Below are 23,322 nucleotides of genomic sequence, written 5' to 3' on the forward strand. Positions count from 1 at the left end.
CTTTACCCCCCGACAGAGAATTCTCTATATAGGTTAACGATAACGTATAGCTCCCATATAACGATACCCCGCGATATTCGGTATTTTGAAAATCCACACAAGGAGTTCCTTGTGAGTACTTTACACGCAGACATAGATTTGTCTTTATAGGTCCACAATATCGTATATCCCCACATATCGGCACCTTCCTATATTAGATATTTTAAAGATTTTAAAAGAATTTTTAATGGATTTTATTTTTTTTTTTTGAAAATTTTCTAATTCGTTCCAAATGGTGGAGGGTATTCAAAGTTCGGCCCGGCCGAATTTACAGCTTTTTTACTTGTTTGATTATCCTTTCGAAATTTAAGACATCTGTAATGTCAGAAATTACAGTTTTGGACTTCGCTACATCGTTTGCATAATTTGAAAATTGGGAAATACCTGAATGTAATTTATTTCATATAGGCAGATATTATTTCAATTTCGACTGTTTTACATTAAACATTGCAATTAGATACGTAATACTTGAAATTACATACAAAATGTTCATTATCGAAATATTGGCCACGAGGACATTGTAATTTAATGGGTTTCCCATTAAGACAGACGTAGTATATATTACAATCCGTCGGGTCTCTAACGAAAGTGCCTCCTGGCAGTTGGGAACAATCGTCTGGTTTTGGTGTATCTTTGGGTGGTGTGGCAGTCTGATGTGGTGGCGTAGTTGGTGAAATAGGACAATTAACCATGTGACGATAATTGCACACATTTAGTACAGTGTCAAAATATAATCCAGCAGGACATTTTTGTAGATACGACGAATTGTTGAAACACGTATAAAATTTGTTGCAATCATTAGGATCTCTAATAAACTCCCCATCTTGTCTATTTAAACAAATTAGACCTGAAACAGCAGTAGTCAGTGTAGATCGTGTTGTAGTGGGTGCAGTGGCTGCAGTGGTTGTAGTGGCTGTAGTGGTTGTAGTGGCTGTAGTAGGTCGCGTCGCAATAGCACATGTAATTCGTGTCGTAGTAGTCGGTGCGGATCGTGTCGTAGCAGCCTGCGTAGTTTCTGTGGTAGTTGTTTTAATGCTGGAGGTAGGGTGAGTTGTAATGGGTAGCGCTGTTGTGGTGGTGGATTGAAGTGCTGGTTCCTTTGTGGGAGAATATGTTGTGGAAGGTTCCATTGGACAATCTGAAGTGGTGGTAGTGGTATGAGAGACTGGAGTAGAGTTTGTTGTAGTTTTAGACGTGGAAGTTATAGCTGCCGTTGTAGTGGTGATTGGAGAGTGTGTTGTGGAACCTTCTGGTGTACTCTCTGAAGTGACAGTAGTAGTTTCTGAGTTTGGAGTAGAGTTTGGAATGGTTCTAGATGTGGAAGTAATTGTTGCTATTGCAGTGGTGATTTGGGCTGTTGGTAAATTGGTTGGAAAATGTGTTGTCGCATGTTCTGTTGGATTTCCTGAAGTGATCGCTGAAGATTGTGTGTTTGTAGTAGATTTCATTGTAGTATCGGATGTTAATGTAATTGCTGTTGAGCTGGCTGAAGTCTTGGTAGTAAAGTCCGTTCCTGAGCCAGTTGTTAATGTAATATCTGCTGTTGCAGTGGTGGTTGAGATTATTGGAATATATGTTGTCACAGTAATTGTTGAACTCCCTGAAGTGATAGTAGAATATTGAGTGTAGAGAGTAGATTCTGTTGTAGCATCCGTCGTTGAAGCAACAACAGTTATTTCTGTGGTGGTTTGAACCTCCATTGGGTATGTGGTGTCGAGAGTAGATTCTGTTATAGCATCCGTCGTTGATGTAACAACAATTATTTCAGTGATGGTTTGAACCTCCATTGGGTTTGTGGTATACGTTGTCAATGTACCTGTGTGTAACTCAGTTGTTGTTGAGAATTCCGAGACGATTGAGACGGTATTTTCTGTTATGGAAACTGTACTAATCGTTTCACTTGGGACGATAGGTGTTGTAGGCTCCGTTGTTGGTATGACGGCGATCGTAGATATTGTTGTAAGTTCCGATATAACAGGTGTGTGCATTTCCGTTATACCAACAGAAGCAGTTGCAGAATCAACGACCGTGGGTGTAAAAGTAGATTCAAGAGATGATGTTTTAGTTGTTTCTTCCATAGGAGTTGATACATCTGTTGAAGAAGACTCTGCAAAACGGTCTAACGTCGTCCCTGAAACTAACGAAATATTACAAAACACATTCCAACAAATGTAAGGTGTTTAATTTTCAATTAATGTTTTGACTAGCAACCACACTAGGTGAACATGAGCAGTCACCAATTACAAGGTCGAAGCTACATTCTCTTTGTTTTCTTGAAACATTAAAAAATCAACGTTTGTGTATTAACTTAGGGAGAGGAGAATGTATATATATGTACTCACATTATACTTTGGTCAAAAAATATACTACGGAATGTACTCTCCGTTGAAAACGGCTATACCGATTTGCATAATTTTTTGTAAAAACGTTCGTCGTACCCCGAGCTAGGTTTGTAAAGAAAAAAATATTGAACACCTACTTTTACGCCTATTATTTCGATTTACCTAAAATCCGTATATTTTCCAAATAATGAAGATATCAGTTTGAAAATTGTTACACGAGATACTGCTGACTTTCCTCCGAACCATGGGCCATGTAGGTCCAAGTTATCATATAGCCCCCATATAACGGTACCTCCCGATATTCGGTATTTTGATGATTTTAGCGACATTTTTCGCCGGAATTATTTCAAATTTGGAATTTGAAGTTCGTAATGGATACTACAGCCCAAGACAGAAAATTGTCTGTGCAGGTTCACGTCTTCGTATAGCCCCTATATAACGGTACCCCTCCCCCTAATCGGTATTTTGATGATTTTAGCTACATTATAAACAGATTTTTCTTCAAGTTTCGCATTTAAATATTGTAATAACTTATGACAAAAGTTGCCTATGCAGGCCCACGTCGTCGTATAAGCGTTCGGTATTTTTAAGATTTTAACAGAATTTTTAATGGATTTTATTTTTTGGAAATCGCCAAATTTGTACCAAATGGTGGAGGGTATTTAAAGTTCGGCCCGGTCGAACTTACAGCTTTTTACTTGTTTCTTTTCGGATTTTTTTTTTGTTTTAGAAAATTTATATGATGTGTAGTCTTTTTACGGTAGGACAAAAATGGACTTTAACAACTCATACAATTTCGGAATGGTAACTTGCCATAAATAAAGTAATAATAATTATTATTAATCCCGGGAAAATTTGCCAATAAAAATGGGAATGGCGAGCGCTCATGTCCAAAAGTGGCATTTAGCTTTCAATTCCAGGAAGATGCGAACATATTTTAACAAACAAATTTGACCGACAAAGCGTTATGGGACTCATTTTAAAACATGGACCTACTTCTTTCTCATGACAATAATCCGTCCAATATTTTTGATCAGCGTAATATTCTAAGACGACTGTCTGTATGTTGCAATCACTCTGTAAAGTTCAATTTTTTCAATATAGCCGCCATATAACGGTACATCCTTATATTGAATATTCTGGCAATATAACCACATTTTTAGAGAAATCGTTTAAAATTCGATTGGGCCTGGATTCTGTCTTTTGCAGCTTTTGGAATTGGCAAAAATGGAACTGGACCCAATATTTCATGGAAATGGACCCAATAATACAATAAATTCATTTTATAACGATTTAAAATAAAATCATGTTTAAGAACTGTGGTTCCAAAACATATAGTTCTCTCTGTTTTAATTTGAAGTCTTCCCAAAGTCATAACAAGCAATGTTATTCCCCAAAGCAACGATATTTGATCACATACAACACAAAAATTGCTTCGTCAGATTTAGTGGAAACCGATTGAGATAAAGCTTCCATATGCTGGTTCCATCCGATTCCATCCGAATTTGAAATACACTGAGTAGAAATATGCTCATAAAAATATGAATTATCTTTTTTTTAAGGCTCACCTGTATTAGCAGCCACAGCAGTAGTAACGTCTCTTATACCTTTTTCAGTTGTTTGAGGGAGTGCTTCATAGGTAGTCGTCCTTCTTCCGTCAGCTGACGTACAATTAACTAATTCTGGCATTTTACACATATCATCTCTTGTATCTAACTGTAATATTCCAGGACACTCTTCACTATATGCATTGTCATCATAGCAAATGTAATATAAACTGCAATTGTAGGGATCTCTTTCAAAACTTCCGTTGGTTTTATTCACGCAAATCGACGAAGCATAAGACATTGTGGGAGTAAGCTTTTTCGATGTGAGTTTCTTATTCAAATGTAAACCAACGTTTAATTTCGAATTCCTTAAACCATTTGAATCAGATCCAGTTGCAACATCAATGGTTGATGTAATGAGTGCTACTTCAGTGCTCGATGGAACCTCCGTAGGGTTTGTAGAAAAATATGCTGGCAATGTCTCCGTTTTTAATTCACTTGTTTTTGGGAATCCAGAGGTGGTCGCAGCAGTAGTTTCTGTTTCACTTCCTCTATTGATTGTCGCGGTTGGGACTTCACTTGTTATTGTGCTTTCGGATACATCAGATGTATAACTTTGCTTTGTATCGTCAGTTGCAGAACTATCATAAACTGCTGATGGAAGAGTAGTTTCAGTTCCTAATGTCGAGGAATATACATCATTTGTTTCTTTTATGGGAGTTGATATCTCTACTGTATTTGATTCTGCAGTAGTTTCTGTTTCACTCCCTGTATTGATTGTCCTGGTTGGGACTTCACTTGTTATTGTGCTTTCCGATACATCGGATTTATAACTTTGCTTTGTATCGGCAGTTGCAGAACTATCATAAACTGCTGATGGAAGAGTAGTTTCAGTTCCTAATGTCGAGGAATATACATCATTTGTTTCTTTTATGGCAGTTGATATCCCTACTGCATTTGATTGTGCAGAATTTTCAAATGCTGTCCCTAATAATTAATAATAATGTAAAGCGGTATTAGACAACCATTATCAGTATTTTGGAAAGTGTTTAATGCGAATATATGTACCATAGAAAAATATAGATTTGACTAGATATTCGAAAAGTTTGAATTTCTCGAAGTATTTTTGTTTTTCTTTTATCACGGGATTACCTGTGTTAGTTGCCACTATCGTAGTGCTATTCTCGATACTTTTGGTCGCTTTTTGTGATATTTCTTCAGACGAAGTCCTTTCTCTCCCATCATCTTGCATACAGTTAACTAATTCTGGTATGTTACACTTTCCTTCTTTGGTATCAAACTGGAATATTCCTGGACACTCTTGGGCATATGACTCATTGTCATAGCAAATATAATATAAACTGCAATTGTAGGGATCTCTTTCAAAACTTCCATTGGTTTTATTCATGCAAATTGACGAAGCATCGGATGTTGTGGGAGCGTGTTTTTTAGATGTAAGATTCTTGTTTAAATTTCCGTTATTAAAATTGAGGACTTTACTCTGGGAAGAAATGTCTGAGTCTGTATTCGACGAACCCTGCAATCTAATGTTTAATTGCGAATTCCCTAAAACATTTGAGTCAGATCCCGAATTACAAGGCCGACTATTTGTACTTGCAGCGTACATTATTGAGTTATAAGCCACAGGGTATGACAGACTTGGTATAAAAGCCGTTATTTGTGGTATGCTGTCTGGAACTGCGCAAGGACATGGGGGGCATTTCCCAGGTACACAGCGTTGTATTGTTTCATTGAAACGATTCTCGCGGCCACAGTCCAAACTGAAGTGACCAATTTCTCCAAGGCATACATAAAACCCGTGACAATCCTCAGGATCCTGAACCTTAAATCCAAATTGGCGATTTCTACATAAATCAGCAACTACAAATGCTTCATGCATGCGAAAGTAAGCAATCCACAATGAAATCAGTTGCAAATCTAAAACGAGGGAAATTTTAGATTCTTTTATTTAAGTAAATTTTTAAATCGATCATAACTTACACAGCTGCATACTTAACCACTTAGAAATAATCGGCACGTCAATGGGAACTGCACTGCAGAACTAATGGACTTAGAACTGTGTGGCGGTATTATTTATAGTTAATAGTCATATGAATATGACGATAATTTCTCAAGTGGCCTGAACATGATGTTGCACTAAAAATAATTAAGTTGCATTTTACTACGTATCTTCTAGCCATTGTTTTGGGATGTCTCTTTTTGTTAGAGTTCAATGTTTGATTTTCTAGATAAGAAAAAAATTTGAGCTGAACAACGTTTTACAAGTTGTTGCTGACAATAGCTTGACTGGTTGACGTTGTTTGGATTTCAGTAAATAATGCTGATGAAGAACCATTACCAAATTGTGGTTACGATGTTGAAATGATAATTCCATTAAATCTTCAATGTAGACCATCTAAATCTACACTTTACGCTCAATTTCCATTTTCAATTTTCAATCAAGCTAATTAACAGCTGCAGGCATTTAAGGTTTACTCAAGTCATGTTTTACCATCTGATTTACACAGGGCCCGTTTAGAACGTTAAAATACAGTGTTCATTACTTTGCCAATACAAATCTTTGTTGTTTATGTCGTTAAGGGTGGTTTAAATCGCTTACATACTATCTAAAGCTTGCAATGCCATGTTTTTATTTTTTATCTTTTGATTCAATAATTTATTTACATTTTGTACTTTTATCTTTATATTTCTCTTTTATTATTTATTGAGGTAATAAATCGAAAAAATTAAGTAAACTTATGCGCTACAATGTTATGCTAAATGAAGAACTTATGACTGAAATTTGTAGACCGACGTCACAAATAATTAATTAGAGATCTTCCATTATTCTGTACACTAGCATAAATAAAAAGTCTAGCGGAAAGATGGAAGACATAGCGAAACAACAAAAATTATCAAGTAAAATAAAAACCAGCTAATTTCGGCCAGGCCGCATTAAAACTATTATTTCGATGAGTTTTAAACGGAATGACAAACTTCACACCACATAAAATGCACTAATAAACATAAATTTTATTAAAAAAATTACGTTTCGTTTGCAACTCTTCGAAATATTTGTAAAATATGCATATTCGTTATCAACAAGTCGAATTAACAGGGTCTGTGAGTCTTTTAAAAGCAATATGGTGGTCACAATACTTAAGAGGAATGACGGGCATTTGTCATAGACATTTACAGAATTCTTAAGATTTTTTGTGCTGAAAATGGTCTACATGGGTCCAAATTAATGCTTAGCCTCCATATTCCCATACAACCCGATTTTAAGTATTTTGAAAGTAGCATCCACAATTTCCAACCAAATCAGCTACAACTTCTTGCAGCTAAAATTGCACCTGCGAGGGTAGCTTCCATTTGTATACATTACAACACTATGTGGTGGAGATATTATAAGTATAATTGGGTCAAAAATTATGTAACACCTCGAAACATTGGTCCTGCACATAGGATGTTATATATGTGTCTATATGTGTGACCAAGCACGTAGCGTAGCTACGTAGGACCACAGATGGACTGTCCTTGTTAACTAAGACTAGGAGATGATCGTAAAATCTTTATGGGTTGAAATGGACCAAGAACAGAAAATTTTCTTGATTTTACAGTTGCTCTAAAAGTCAGAACTATAAACCAATCAACTCGAAATTTAACATGGGTCTTGAATTTAGGGCTGGGCAGAAATCAACAATTTCATTTATAATAATTTCATCATATAATATTTAGCGAATGGAAAAGATTATAACTTTTATGTAAAAAAACGAACATTTCCATTGAACCGCGAATATTTTTAATTCCAACCTCAGACCGCTTATAAATCAAGAACGGCTGGACCGATTATGACAATTCAGAATGAACTCTTGGCAGATAAGAATAAAATCTGCATGTTTTTTTTTTTAATTCCAACCTCAGACCGCTTATAAATCAAGAACGGCTGGACCGATTATGACAATTCAGAATGAACTTTTGGCAGATAAGAATAAAATCTGCATGTAAGTATTTTTCTGTACTATTTAGAAATATCTTTTATATTTTGTCATATTTTTATTTTAATCGCATTAGCTTTTTTCAATGCGGTAGAGTTAAGATCAGTATAGAAGCCTATTGTTTTGGAAGATGTTAGCAAAAATATTTGGGGCTTAAAATTGACCAAAAACTTAAACATTTTCTGCGTGGAATTTTATATGAGATTAGAGTTTAGGACAGCCCTGAAGCTAAGCATTTTGGATGGTCATCGGATAATAGTTTGCTCGTGAAATGGACCACAATTCTGTGTAAAAAATATCAAAATTACGGAAATCACAAATAGATGGAAGGCAAAATAGCAAAATAATGGAGATACAGGAGATCATATAGAGGAATTAAATTGCAAAATATATATTCTATGTGACGCATTCTATGCGTACAATTTATATTCTTCCCGAAAGAGCGAATTAGGTATTTTACGTAGTAGGAACATCTGCTTTGTCAAATACTCATACTTTTTATACCCTACAACACAAGGTGGTCAGGGTATTATGTCTTTGTGCATTTGTTTGTAACAGGCAAAAGGAAACGAGATAGACCCATAGTTCCTTTTGATGATCTGCATAGAATCACATTCTGAGTCGATTTATGCATGTCCGTCCGTCCGTCCGTCTGTCCGTCCGTCCGTCTGTCCATGTATTTTTGTAAACAAAGTACAGTTCGCAATTATTGCCCTATCCAGATGAAATTTTGCACAATTCATTTGCTTGGCCCAAGGACGAACCCTATTGAAATTGGAGATAATCGGTCAAAATTTAGATATAGCTCCCACATATATCTTCGTCCGATTTGCTTTTTATTGTGCACCAAACGTGTAATATCAACCCGAATAGTATGAAATTTTGCACATACAACCAAATTAGGCCTGAAAATAAGTATGCCAAATTTCATCGAAATCGGTTCAGATATAGCTATAGCTCCCATATATATTGTTCATCCGATTTGTTATTTTTGTCCTTCGCAGCCGTAATATGCACTCTGTTACAACGATTTTTTGGGGAAATATATCAAATACAGCTAGAAATGCCTTTCCTAAATTTTATCGAGATCGGTTCAGATTTGGATATAGCTCCCATATATATCTTCATCCGATTTACCTTATTGTGCACCAAACGTCTAACATTTGTCCAAATGGGATGAAATTTGGCACCTAGGACCGAATTCAGTCTAGAAGCTAGTATGTCAAAATTGGTGAAGATCGGTTCAGATATAGCTATAGCTCCCGATTTGTTATATTTCATCCGATTTGTTATATTTGTTACCCACAGCCGTAATATGCACTCCGTAACAACGATATTCAGGGAAATATATTAAGTACAGCTCAGAAATATCTTTGTAAAATATTATAGAGATCGGTTCCGATTTGAATATAGCTCCCATATATATCTTTATCTGATTTCAAATTAATATTGCACCAAATGGGCAATACAAGTCCGAATTTAAAAGATACAAATGCTTCGGTATATTTAGTCCTTTCAACTTTAAATTATAATTATAATCATAGCTTGTATGATTGAATTCTCCCATAAAAACTTTTAATTTTTATGCGGAGCTCTACTAAATTAGCAAAGTGGTGTAGGGTATCATAAAGTCGGCCCCGCCGACTTTAAGACTTTCTTTACTGGTTTAGAGATAATGTTGTTGGAAAATATTGATTCCAGATCGATAATGATTATTCGAAAAGAGAAGAAATTATGTTAATCATTTGTTTTTATTATGCATTAGATGTGTTGTTTTGTAGGGCTGTTTCTTAGTGGAATCTTAAAAATGTTTATTGTTGCGTTATCAAGGACAAGAAAAATAATGTCATAATCGCATTTTTATAAATTTATATAAACTATTTCTAAATTTGTTTGTTATAGGCTATGATGATCGCCATAGAATAACATTCGGAGTCCATTTATGCTTGTTCGTTCGTCCATCAGTCCTTGCATTCGACTTTGACAAAGATGAAATTTTGAAAATATAAATTGTGTGACCAAAGAACACTATTGAAAGTGATTAAAATAGGGATGGACTTAGATATAACTTCCATAAACATTTTTGTCACGGTCACGTAGAACAAGTAGTTGTTTCCATCCGATTTCAAATCTAAAACGCTCTAAAACCGTGACACGAAGTCAATAACGGTACATTTCCTTTTAGATAACAATTTTTGTAATAATATTCATATTATCAAATAAAACCAGTAAGGAAACATCATAAGTTGGGCGGGGCTGACTATATGATACCCTACACCACTAGGCATATTTAGTAGATCTACAGTAAAAAGGAATTTATTTGAAGTAGATCATACCACCTAACAACATTTGGCCCTCTAAAACCAAACAGTTATAGTTTGGTTTCATCCAATTCTGAATCTATTTTCACTGAATTTGACGGAGATATTTTAATGTTTTATACAAAATTCACTCCATTTGGTCTGATATTAGCCGTTATTTTTTGATATATATGGGAACGATATCCAAATCTTAGTAGTTCCCGATATAATTTGGCAAAAGTATTTCTGAGCTCTATAAGATATCTTGTACCAAATAGCATTGTAGTCGAATGCATATTACAAATATGAGGGACTTAAATACAAAATCGGATGAAACATATATATGGGAGCTATAGCTATATCTGAACCGATTTTCAAATTTGGTGTATAAGCTTCTAGACTGAATTCGGTCGGATGTGCCCAAATTCAGGTCATTTTGACTGATATTAGCCATTTGGCGCATCTGTTGGAGATATATGTGGGACCTATATCCAAATCTGTACCGATCTTAATAAAATTTGGCAGAGGTATTTCTGGGATGTATTTGACATTTGGTACTAAATATCATTGTTGTGGAGTGCATATTATGCATGTGAGAGCTTAAAACCCCAAATCGAATGAAACATATATATCGGAGCTTTAGCTATATCTGAACTGTTTTTCTTCAAATTGTATGTACTTGCTTCTAGACTGTTCCAAAATTCTTTTGGACTGATATTGTCCATTTGGTGCACAATTAATCCGAAATCTTTTAAAGATACATTATTATTATTATCACCAATTTCAATTTCAACGTTCGGTATCAAGTAGTACTTGTATCTACAAATGGTTTCAGAAAACATATTTCATTCCGAAAATATTTTTTTCGTTTTTAATTTAATTGCAGATGGTTGACGGTTTATATTAAAAAATAATAAAATAATAAAATTGAATATTACATTTAAGACAAATTGACTTGATCAATATTAGGCCGATTGTTTTTCTAGTTGTCTAACATCTTTCGACGACTAAACAAATCGAAGTTTCTTAAAAAACAGTAAAAAATATCCGGCGAATATAAGTACCTTTTCCCTTGATAATCAATGCATCTCTCTATGGAGAAGAAAAGATGTTTGAAGAATAACAAACAAAGTCTAGGAACTTTTTCAAAGATCTCTTTTTAACTCGTTCCTCGACCTGCTAGGTCAGGTGCAAAAATTAACAAATTAACATATATATATATATATATAAATATATATATATATATATATATATATATATATATATATATATATATATATATATATATATATATATATATATATATATATATAAGATTAATATATTAATATATAATATATATATATATATATATATAAGATTAATTTGTTAATTTTTGCACCTGACCTAGCATATATATATAGCGATTAATAGGGCTTGTTACTTTTAAAAAGGAACTTAATCCATATCCTGTCAACGGACGTGAACATTTTTTTAATTTTTTGGAACTTTTTATATAGAAAAGTTCTATTATTGTGTTTGAGCCTGACTGAAATTATTTTATTATTTATTCACATGTGATTGCTGATGATGGATAATATGGGGAGATTGCAAACAATAATCAACTTCTTTATTTTATATTCTCTTAATAGTCTTTAAACCGGTTTCCTGTGACTCTAAAGATATTTGTAGCACTTGGCAACATATTTAAGTTCTTACTTAACATACAATTTCCCAATTTTTAAGTTTGATCAGCGGTTACACTTTTTATATATTTGTTCGTGTATCCAAATTCTGTTTTTCAAGCGCATTTTCGTTGACCCACATAGTTTACAAACTCCTGGACTAGGTCGACAAACTTTTTCATACAAATTACTCAAGTTTTTTTTTATCACAACAATAGTAACAAAATTGCTTTGTTTAAAAAGCTTAACATTATTGAAATATTTTGTTATTTTATTTGGCTAATGGTTTAGGATGATGTTAGGCCGTGTGTATAAAAATAACCTTCAATTTATTTTGCTCTACGGTATCCCCAACGAAAAACCTTTGACATCAAATTTATGTTGTCACGTGTGTGAAAATAAGCATCCATCATCAAAATTCTCTACAGTAACCGTTTCTGGGAAGTTGAAAATGTTAAAATTTAAAGGTTGCCTTAATATAACCCAAAAGTATGCCATTATGCTTATTACAGTTCATTTAAAAAAAAATAGGGTTGCTATAACGGTAACATTTATGCAATTTGGTAATTTAGAGTTTAATTTTTTTATGAAAGATTAATAGTGGAAGTGTCAGATTAAATTTATGCTTCCTACTTTAAAAATTTTTCCAAAATGTTTATAAACCCTTTATGCTACTCATAATTGAGATTTGTCGTTACATGAAAGATATTAAAAACAAGCTGGCCCGGTCCGCGTTGCCGGCCCGTACTTATAGTCTTTAATGCATATTTTTTAAAGCCTAATAGAACACAGATCCGAATTATGTAAGCGGTACAATTTTTATTATAAGTAAAATAACTCCATACAAATTTCTAAAAAGAAATAAACATTCATGGCAAAAATTATAATAGATAATCACCCACCGTCGGTTTTAGATATTTTGAATAGGTTAATCTTATTTTTCAGCCATAGGCTGATATAGAACATCTATAATAGTCCCATGTGGAAACTCAGCTCAATTCTTGGTATAGTAAAGAGCTTAGCAACATTTTCTATTCAAATTAGCTGTAGTTTGGGATTTGTGTTTGCAACGTTTAGAATATCTTGCTGTGTGGTATTTAGTTTTGTCCACCTCATAATCAGGGGCAGAATGTTTCAGAATAATCAAAGATAATTACTCTTCTACACCCATTACCGTAAGAATGGAATTTATTTATTTTTGTCATTATATTTTTGTCATCATAGTATAATTCAATGACGATCAAAGAAATTAATATTCACAATTTTTTTCATGTTTCTGCCACAATTTCCGACTGAATGCGTTTGACATTTCGGAGTTTATGTCATATAGACGTACATCCCAAATCTACGTTCTCAACCAATATTCTCTTGGGGGTTACAAATTCAAAATTTTCTTTTCTGACAACACATTGTTTGGGAAAGTCGACTTGGAGGTACACTAATGTAAGACCTATACTCAAATAAATGCCTATGAGGACAATTGTCTGTAAGATGATTCTCTACCACAGAGTAGCCTAAATACAATTCTTTAGCCAAATCAATTGGTGAAAGTGGTTAGGAAGAATTTTTGGAAGTATATAAATCTTCTTTGTTTATTAAATGTTCAATTCGATCTACCATTTATAAAGGGTGCAATTATATTCGGTATTTCACTGATTGCAGTCCCAATGAATTGCATTTTTTGAGATCCCATTTTACGGATTGTTGTCTTATGAAAGATGTAGGATGTACGTAGGTCACTCATTTCATTTTTAATATTATTCATTCAGAATGTCAAATTGAAAAAACTCACACCAAAAAGATTTTTTTCATTCACATTTTTATTGGTATTTTTCACCGCAATTTTTTTTGCCAGGATACCATTACAAAATTGTATGAATTGTCAAAATCCGTCAAGCCGTTCTTTAATTATAAGCGTAGTACCTAACATAACCTTCTTTTATATTGTGAAAATAATTCTTTATTTTGTTTGCAAAAAATCAATTGAATCTAATATGATAAGCTAAATTGAAAAATCATTTAAAATTTAATCGTAAATTATATAAAATTGACAAGAAATAAAAAAAGAAAATCAATTGAAAAGGAAAAAAATATTCAACTTGTTCGATTATTTTTTACTGCAGAAGTTTAAAGGTTCTTGCGATGTTTGTCAATAGAATGCATTATTATTTTAAAATTCCATTCCATTGAAATTTTTTTCGCTTAACTCGGTACTACAATTCCACGTAACCCGCCTTCAATTCCAGTTCTCAAGAAATCAAGTCAATTCAATAAATTGGTATTAATATCGGGAGGTACCGTTATGGGGGACTATACCAAAGCGTGGACCTATACATACAATGTTTCGCCACACGAAAATCAGTCCAGCGGTTCTTAAGTTATAAGGTAGAGAACGTTCCTTGATGAGCCGCTTAACCAACGGCGAAACGCGTCGCATAGTGGTGAGTGTGTGATAGTGTCTATCTGGCTTTCCTTTTCACTGCAAATTTCAGATTATTAAGCTCGTCTCGAAAGAGAAACAAACACATAAATATTTCTTTATTTTTTTTTTTTTTTTAATTTTTATATGATGTGTAGTCTTTTTAGGTAGTATAAACGACAACGGACAAAACTGATATTTATAGATTTGATGTATTTATTTGGTAAGTGGAATTGAGAATTTCATGGTGTACAAACGGTTTTTTCAATTTGATTAACTTTATTGACGATTTTTTTAAAAAGGAAATTGCAGGCGGGTTACTTTGAATTGTAGTACCGAAATTTGTCGTGGCGAAAATGAGCAGATGATGTCGAGAGAATTTAGCGGGTTCACACCTAAGTTAAGGAATAACTACTATTTTAAAATAACGAAAATCGGCAAAAAAAATTCCATGGAATTTGATTTCAACTTGATAGCCCATTACAACTTCGTAAGGACCTTTAAACATTTACTATAACAAATCCGCGAACAAGTTAAAGAAATATTTACCAGAATTATTTCAAATTTCGTATTTGAAGTTCGTAATGGGTACTACAGCCTATGACAACAATTGTTGTATGTAGGTCCAAGTCTTCGTATAGCCCCACAGGTCCATGTTTTCGTACAGCCCCGGTACAACGTTACCTCCCTATATTCGGTATTTTTATGATTTTAACGACATTATTTACCGGTATTATTCCAAATTACGTATTTGAAGTTCGTAATGTGTACTACAGCCTATGATAAAGATTTTGTATGGTCTACGTCTTCGTATAGCGTCCGTATACCGGTACCTCCCGATAGTCGGTATCATGACGATTTCAGCAACATTATTCACCGGAATCGTCTCAAATTTCGTATCCTAATTGGTCTTCGTACAGCCCCCGGTTTTCATTTAAGTAGTAGTTTTCGGATTTGTTTTTTGAAAATTTTCAAGTTCCTTCGAAATGGTGGAGGGTATTAAAAGTTCGGCCAGACTTCTTTTTTACTTGTTTTCGATTTGACTTATCATATTTAATTCAATCGCTCTCATATATATGTAAAAAAGTACTTTATGTTAGTTACTACGCTTATAACTGAAGAACGTCTGGTCTGATTTTGAGAGTTCACACCATTTCGGAATACATTCCGCATGTATGTCTCTTGGCAGAGAAGGATAAAATCCAAAAATTCGCGTAAAAGTACATCAAAAAATTGTGAGTTAATTTTTTTTTTTGTGATGTACATTTTTTTAATTTTCTATAATTTCAAATATCCCATAAAATTTTTCTGTTTAACATGCTTTATTTGAGTTAACATTTTTATACCCTACACCACAAGGTGGTTTGTAACAGGCATAAGGAAACGAGATAGACCCATAGTTCCTTTTGATGACTTGCATAGAATAACATTCTGAGTCGATTTATGCATGTCCGTCCGTCCGTCTGTCCGTCTGTCCAAGTATTTTTGTAAACAAAGTACAGTTCGCATTTATTGCCCTATCCAGATGAAATTTTGCACAAATCATTTGTTTGGCCCAAGGACGAACCCTTTCGAAATTGGAGATAATCGGTCAAAATTTAGATATAGCTCCCATATATATCTTCGTCCGATTTGCTTTTTATTGTGCACCAAACACCACATACAACCAAATTAGGCCTGAAAATAAGTGTGTCAAATTTTATCGAGTTCGGTTCAGATTTAGATAAAGCTCCCATATAAAACTTCGACCGATTTACGTTTTATTGTGCACGAAACGTCTAATATTTCTCCAAATGGGATGAAATTAGGCGCTTACGACCGAATTGAATCTAGAAGCTAGTATGTCAAATTTGGTGAAGATCGGTTCAGATATATCTATAGCTCCTATTTGTTCATCCGATTTGTTATATTTATTCCCCACAGCCGTAACAACGATATTCAGGGAAATATATCAAATACAGCTCAGAAATATCTTTGCCAAATTTTATTGAGAGCGGTTCCGATTTGGATATAGCTCCCATATATATCTTTATCCGATTTCAAATTAATTGTGCAACAAATAGGCAATACAAGCCCAAATTATGATTATAATTATAGTGTGTAGGGTAAGTGTGCCTAAGTTCGGCATGTCCCAGTAGTCGGCACTTTTCATTTTTAAGCCCAAATAAATGAAACTATTATAAATAAATGTATTTTGTTTACTTCAAACATATTGTCAGCTATCTTTGTGTACAATTTCGCTAAGAAAAGATGATTTATTCTAATAAAAATTAAATTTTTGTCTGTGAAGGTCCTCAACAATCCATATTCTTTAGAAAAGTACAATAAAGACGTCGAATCAGTTTAACTAAACAAAAATATTATATTTTAATGAATTAATTTATTATTATTATTAATTATTCTTATAAAAAAATTGGTATGCCGACTGTTGGAACATGCCATACCGCCAATTGGCAAGTGGTGCCGACTACTGGCAAAAAAGCATTGTTTTAATAAAACTACAAATTTATGAAATTTAATAAAAAGTTATTAAAACTTTATTTATTACTGCAAAAACTATACAAAATTTCAAATCTGAATAAATTAACTTTGTAATAATTGAAAAGTTCCACTCAGAATGGTGAGCGATTAAAAACCCGAAAATCCTAAAAGTGCCGACTACTGGTACACTTACCCTATGTTGAATTCTCCCATTAAGACGTTTAATTGTTTTGCGGAGCTCTACTAAATTAGCAAAGTGGTGTAGGGTATCATAAAGTCGGCCCCGCCCGACTTTAAAACTTTCTTTACTGGTTTTGTTTGCAATACGCCCAATGAGAACTCGAAATTCAAATTCATTGGGAGTGCAATCAGTAAAATACCGAATATAAAGGGGGAACTGCAATATGCGGTTTATAAAAAAATTATAGATCGAATTGAAAATTTTGCGAGAAAAGAATTCATATCCTCCGAACATTTTTCTGAAACTTCAAGATATTTAAATCGCCGGTACCATTATACGGAGGTCTATGCGTAATATCAAGTAATTGTGAACACTTAATCTGGGGGTTGGTAAATTTTAAGTAAATAGTATTTGGTTAGTAGATCAAAATCCCGAAAGGGTTTTTGGTTCCCAGGCCAAACTTTTTTGGGGCCCATTATATGTAGCCCTAACCAAATATTTTTCCCTAAACTTCTCAAAATTTGCTATAGAATTTTAAATTTGATACAGTCCTAGGGGTTATATGTAGAATCATTTGTACAAAATATGGGTCAAGTCGGTCTACGATTTGGTACAGCCCACATTTAGGGGTATACCCCGATTTCAAGTATTTTTTGAGCTAATAGTAATATCAGCCTTTAGAAAAAGAACCGTCTTTTCGAAAAATTGTAAGTACTGTTCCACGCTTTGGCTATTTCCGGGGTCTTGGTCACAGTTTTCAATTGACTAGTCTCTTTTTGGCATCAATTTTTCAAAATTTTCGAAATAGCACCCAAATAAAGGTATCTCCTGATTTTACCTATTTCGAGTGTTCCAATCGATTTGGCTAAAAACTTGTACTTAGGCTACTTTGGGAGTAGAGAACCATCTTACAGAAAAATTTTAATATATGTACATATTTTGGTATAGTCCCCATATAACAATACCTTCCAGATCCACTGATAGTGATGTTTACCGATTTTCAGAAAATAAAATCCGTTAAAAATTCTTTTAAAATCTTAAAAATACCGAATATAGCCGTTATATTGGGGTCTATACGACGTGGACCTACATAGGCATCGTTGCCGTAAGCCATAACCATATGCAAATTTGAAACTTGAAATAAACGGTGAATAATGTAGCTAAAATCAACATACCGTATATAGGGAGGTACCGTTATATCGGAGCTTTACGAAGACCTAGACTTTACGAAGACCTTTTCTGTCACAGGCTGTAGCATTAATTACGAACTTCAACAACGACATCTCAAACAATTTCGGTGAATAATGACGCTGAAATCATCAAAATACAGTTATATTTATCATCAAAATACCGTTATATATTGGGAGGTACCGTTATATGGGAGCTATACAAAGACGTGGGCCTGCACATACAATTTTCTGTCTTAGGCTGTAGTGTCCTTTTCAAACTTCAAATACCAAATTTGAAATAACTCCGGTGAATAATGTCTCTAAAATCAACAAAATACCTAATATCGGGAGGCCCATTTACGAACTTAACCTGACTACTGGCAAAATAAACATGTGTTCAAAATTTTAGCTCTCTATCTCAATTCGCTCGAAAGATAGCCTTTTTTACAACAGACAGACGGACAGATATACAGACAGTCGCTACTTAGAACTTAGAATTTTACGCTGATCAAGAATATGTACACTGGTGGCCAAAACTAAACTGAAACTAACTGAAATTACAAGGAGAATGAATGCCCTGTAACTTTTTTAAAAATTAAGAAAATGAGGAAGTTTTTCTTGATTTAAATTAGGTACTTTATTCACTTTTTAAAAACCTAAAACAAAAAACCAAAATTCATTTTTATATAAAAAATAATATATGGCAAAGTCAATTAACCCGATTTTGGCTTGGACAAAATAAAAGCAACTCTATTGTACATTCATATGACCGCTGCAATTTTAGTTGTTTTTACTGTGATATTTATCGCTTTTTGCATTCTTCGACAATTTCGCTTGTCATAAATCCTTTTTGAGAAGTTTTTTACAACAGCATGTGTTTTTCTTTTTGTTTTTTAAGTACTGCCCAAAAAAAGTTTAAAAATGGCTAGAAGCAAATACAGTACATAAATAAAACAGCAAATTATCAGTAACTATGAAAACAACATATCACAGAAAATGATTTCCGAGAAATATTTCATAAATATTTCTGTGATTTCATAATTATTTCTGTATACTAAGTCGGTTTTTTGAAACTGGATCAGTAGTAACAGTCTATAACGGATGAAGGCAGTGAAAAACTTCAGCCCGTACTGATCAAGAAATTGTGAGAGAAATAAAAAAACAACCATTTAAGAGTTCAACTGGATTGGTGAGAGAGCAATCATTGGATATAAGCTCGAGATCAGTGCGTAGACTAGTAGTGGTTGTTGTTGTAGCAGTTTTACATGTTCTGTTGTTTTTCTGATTAATCCGGTTCTTCCTCAATGTCCAGGTTTAGGAATTCTGCTACATTTATGGGCTGTAGCCATAGATCCTCTGGACGGAGTTGGGTAGGTTTGGTTAAACAATTGTCCAGCGTGTTGTGCGGACCTGTATCACACGCTGGGCAGGCGTTCCGCACATCCTCATCAATTCGTGCCCAATACGAATTGAGACGGCTGCACCATCCTGAACGTAGTTGGGCCAAAACTACCCTGGTTTGCCTAGGCAGCCGACGTTCTTCAGCTGCAATGGATGGGGGGTGGACTCCGAGTATGGCATTCATACTGTAATTATTAACTACCTCTGTGACTGCATCAGTATGAATGCTATTCAGACCCGCTTGATAGGCTTCATGATCCAGAGCCTCTCTCTTTAGATCGTGCAGGTCCTTCCTGACACGCCTGGGTGGGGGAGTTTTATCCACCATATGGTGGTTAGGGTGACTCCCACGATAACACCCAAGCAGGTACTGCAACGAAAGCATATGATTATGCTGACGTAAGGGAAGAACTTTCGTCTCCTCATGTAAATGGTCCACAGGAGTCATGAGGAGGCACCCTGTTGAAGTTCTCAGGGCGGCATTCTGGCAGGTCTGAATTCTTTTCCACTGCCTTGCACTTGTATTCGCCAACCACACTGGAGCCGCATAGCTAACCACAGACCGACCTATCGTTTATAAGAGGTCAACCAGGTTTCCTTATCCGTACCCCAAGTGCTGCCGGCTAGCGCCTTGAGGACCTTGTTCCTACTTTTCATTTTATCGCAAAAAGCTGTGGCTTGCGCGGAAGACTTCAACATGCTATCGAATGTGACCCCAAGGATTTTGGGGTAGTTAGTGGTCGGAATTATATGCCCCTCGAGTTCCGGAGATATCACCCCACCTTGGGGAACTCCCTGTTTCACTCTACGAGGCTTGGACCTCTTTTTCCGGAATTCCACGTACGACTGGCGTCCACACATATAGTTGACTATCCAACGTTTCAAACTTGGCCGGAGGGTAGTGTTCTCAACGTCCTCGAACAGCGTGGCATGGTTGACCGTATCAAAGGCCTTTGATAGGTCGAGAGCCACCACTACTGTTCTGTGGCACGGCCTGTTCTGGTTGAGTCCTCGACTGATATGTGTGGATATGGCGTGCAATGCTGTTGTAGTGCTATGTAGTGGACGGAAACCGTGTTGATGGTTAGCAACTGAATAGCTTCCTCTGATACTGGGGAGGAGTAAGGCCTCGAGAGTCTTTGCTACTGGCGACAAAAGCGAAATTGGCCTGTATGATTCGCCTTTGCTGGCATCCTTGCCAGGCTTCAGTAGCGGGACCACCCTGCCCATTTTCCAGGCTTCTGGAACTATGTGGTTGGCTAACGACAAGTTAAGGACTTTGGTTAAATACTCAACTCCCGGCGTATCCAGTTGCTTCAACATTACCTTTGATATTCCGTCCGGGCCCAACGCTTTAGATGACTTAGCGTTTCGGATGACATTCGCAACATCACCCATCGTAAACTGTGGATGTACATCCTCGGCGGGAAGAGCTCTTTTACGACGTAGTAAAAGATTGGACAGTTCTCTGAAGCGAAGGTTGGTGAACTCTCTGAACTCGGGCCAGTGGGTTTTCCCATGGTTAAGGAAAGTGCGGCGTTCAGAGGTTATGAAATCGGGCGATCTGCTGATGGAGACGATTATCAGGAGATGGTCTGAGCCAAGAGAAATGACGGGTTGCCAAGTCACGTCATTTATCAGACCGGGTGACACGATGGTTAAATCTGGCGAACTGTGACACTCTCCTCTTATTCGGGTGGGGCATCCTCGTTTACCGTGCAAAATGTGGAGCAGTCAATCTGGTCTGCCAACGCTGATCCCCTCTGGTCATTACCTAGGACGGAATGCCACAACTCATGGTGGACATTGAAGTCCCCTAGTACCAGGCGGTTATTGCCTTCCAAAAGTGAGCTTATATTAGGCAAGTAACGCGGTTCACAGCTATTAACCGGCGGGACATACACATTAAGCACCTCTACCTCGGCAGTACCACACTTGACTGCTACCCCCATACACTCCATGTACGGGTCACTAGAGACTAGCTCAAGCGAGATAGGCCTGTATTGAACAGAATGGTGTAACAGGAACGCTAATCCCCACCTTCACTTCTGGTGCGATCTTTCCTCAATACGTTGTAACCATTGCAACGTTGTAAGCTACAATTTTCATTGAGCTTGGTTTCCTGCGCCGCTGCGATCTTAATATTCCTCCGATTCATAAAATCCACTATCTCATCAATTTTACCTCGGAGTCCGTTGCAATTGAACTGCAAGAACGATGCATTGTCCGGAATTGGAACAGCAACATGTGGCGTTAAGTGCTGTTGTAAAGGTTGCTGTTCTGGAGACTGCGGGGGAGTTCCATACTCCGACGACGACTCGGAAGTTGACGACGAGGTCGTGGACTCACCGTGGACTACGTTGGTACAGCACGAAGCAACATAGTCCCTATCGCTATAGTCTCGCAACCGGGTTAAACCGGAACAATTCCTAAAATGCACCCATCCTCTGCATCCATTACATCGCACCGAGACTGATCTATGGTGGATGGTGTTTTGGCAAACCGTACAGAACCATGGTCCGGGGTTTTTCTCAAGCCCGGCACGGACCAAAAGAATCCGGAGCAAGCATTCCGGGATGTGCTGCTCCCAATACAGAAAAATAAACAAACACGAACATGTATACACTGGCGTGGCGCTGTTTTCTATGGACTTGGTCCTATCCATGAAATAAAGGAATTTATGGATCGGTTTGTTTAGAAAGATGTGTTGGAAATCACGTTGTTTCCTAACGCTGAGTAAAACATTCGGCTCAATTGGGTGTTTCAGCATGACAATGATCCCAAACTGGTATAAAAACTTGTCAAATATTGGTTGCGGGATTCAAAAATCGATGTTTTGTCATGGCCGGCACAATCACCTGACCTAAACTCCATAGAAAACCTTTGAAGTATCGTAGATAGGAAGATCAAGCGAGATTCGGAAACAAATAAGCACAACATTTTCTAAAGAATCGGGGTGCCTGGGAAAGCATACCCAAGGATCAAATTGAGCGTGTTATAGATTCAATGCCTCGTAGGTGTGCAGCTGCTATCAAAAATAATGGATCCTATCGACTACTAGCCGAAATTTAATTATTTTAAAATAAAAAATCAAAAAGTTGCTTTAGTTTTGACCAAGCAAAAATTGGGTCATTTTAGTTTTCCATATATTATTTTTCGTTCAAAATTATTTTTGTATTTTAATATTTAGTTTCTTAAAAGTGAATTAAAGACCTCATTTAAAACTGGAAAAATAATTACGATTTTTTTGTTTTTGTACATTTATTGTCTTTGCGATTTTAGTTGCTTTAGTTTTGTCCACCAGTGTATACTTTGTTGGGTCTGATATCAGTATTTCGAGGAGTTACACGCGGGATGACAAATTTAATATACCCTCCATAGTATGTATGATGGAGGGTATAAAAACATAGACGTTATGTGGACTCTAACGCAGAATTTGAGCTGTTATTGTAATGGGTGTAAAAGAGTAATTAACGTTGACTATTTTCAAGTCATTCTGCCCATAATTACGAGGTGTACAAAACTATATGGCACTCATCACGATTTTCTAAACAATACAAATTCGAAATTACAGCTCATTTGAATGGAAAATTTAGGTTTCTAACTCTCAAATTAAAGCCTATTGCTAAAAAATAGGATCGGGAGTTTAAAACACTTTAAATCGACCGGTACGTGAACATGTATTGAAATTTTTGTCATGGGTATTTAGTTCTATTTAATAAAGTCACTATTTATAATAAAAATTATGCCACTTATATGAGCCAGATCTGTGAATTATTAT

General features: G+C 35.6%; 1 protein-coding gene across 3 annotated transcripts; it reads right to left on the bottom strand.

Moving 5' to 3' along the window:
* Positions 1-247: 247 nt before the first annotated feature.
* On the bottom strand, positions 248-6,060 carry LOC101891677 (mucin-2). Of its 3 annotated transcripts, XM_059129230.1 has the most exons (5): positions 5,930-6,060; positions 5,081-5,866; positions 4,882-4,915; positions 3,950-4,377; positions 251-2,176 (listed from the first exon to the last, which is right to left on the bottom strand). In XM_059129230.1, the coding sequence occupies exons 1-5, from the start codon at positions 5,937-5,939 to the stop codon at positions 480-482; spliced, it is 2,955 nt and encodes a 984-aa protein (XP_058985213.1). In that variant the 5' UTR covers positions 5,940-6,060; the 3' UTR covers positions 251-479. The 3 variants fall into 3 exon arrangements, with proteins under 3 accessions (XP_011295732.1, XP_005191180.1, XP_058985213.1); XM_011297430.3 differs by having other exon boundaries at positions 248-2,170; positions 3,950-4,915; XM_005191123.4 differs by having other exon boundaries at positions 250-2,176; positions 3,950-4,915.
* Positions 6,061-23,322: the final 17,262 nt, after the last annotated feature.

This window comes from Musca domestica, unplaced genomic scaffold (assembly GCF_030504385.1).
Source record: "Musca domestica strain aabys unplaced genomic scaffold, Musca_domestica.polishedcontigs.V.1.1 6, whole genome shotgun sequence".
In the NCBI taxonomy this organism is placed as follows: domain Eukaryota; kingdom Metazoa; phylum Arthropoda; class Insecta; order Diptera; family Muscidae; genus Musca; species Musca domestica.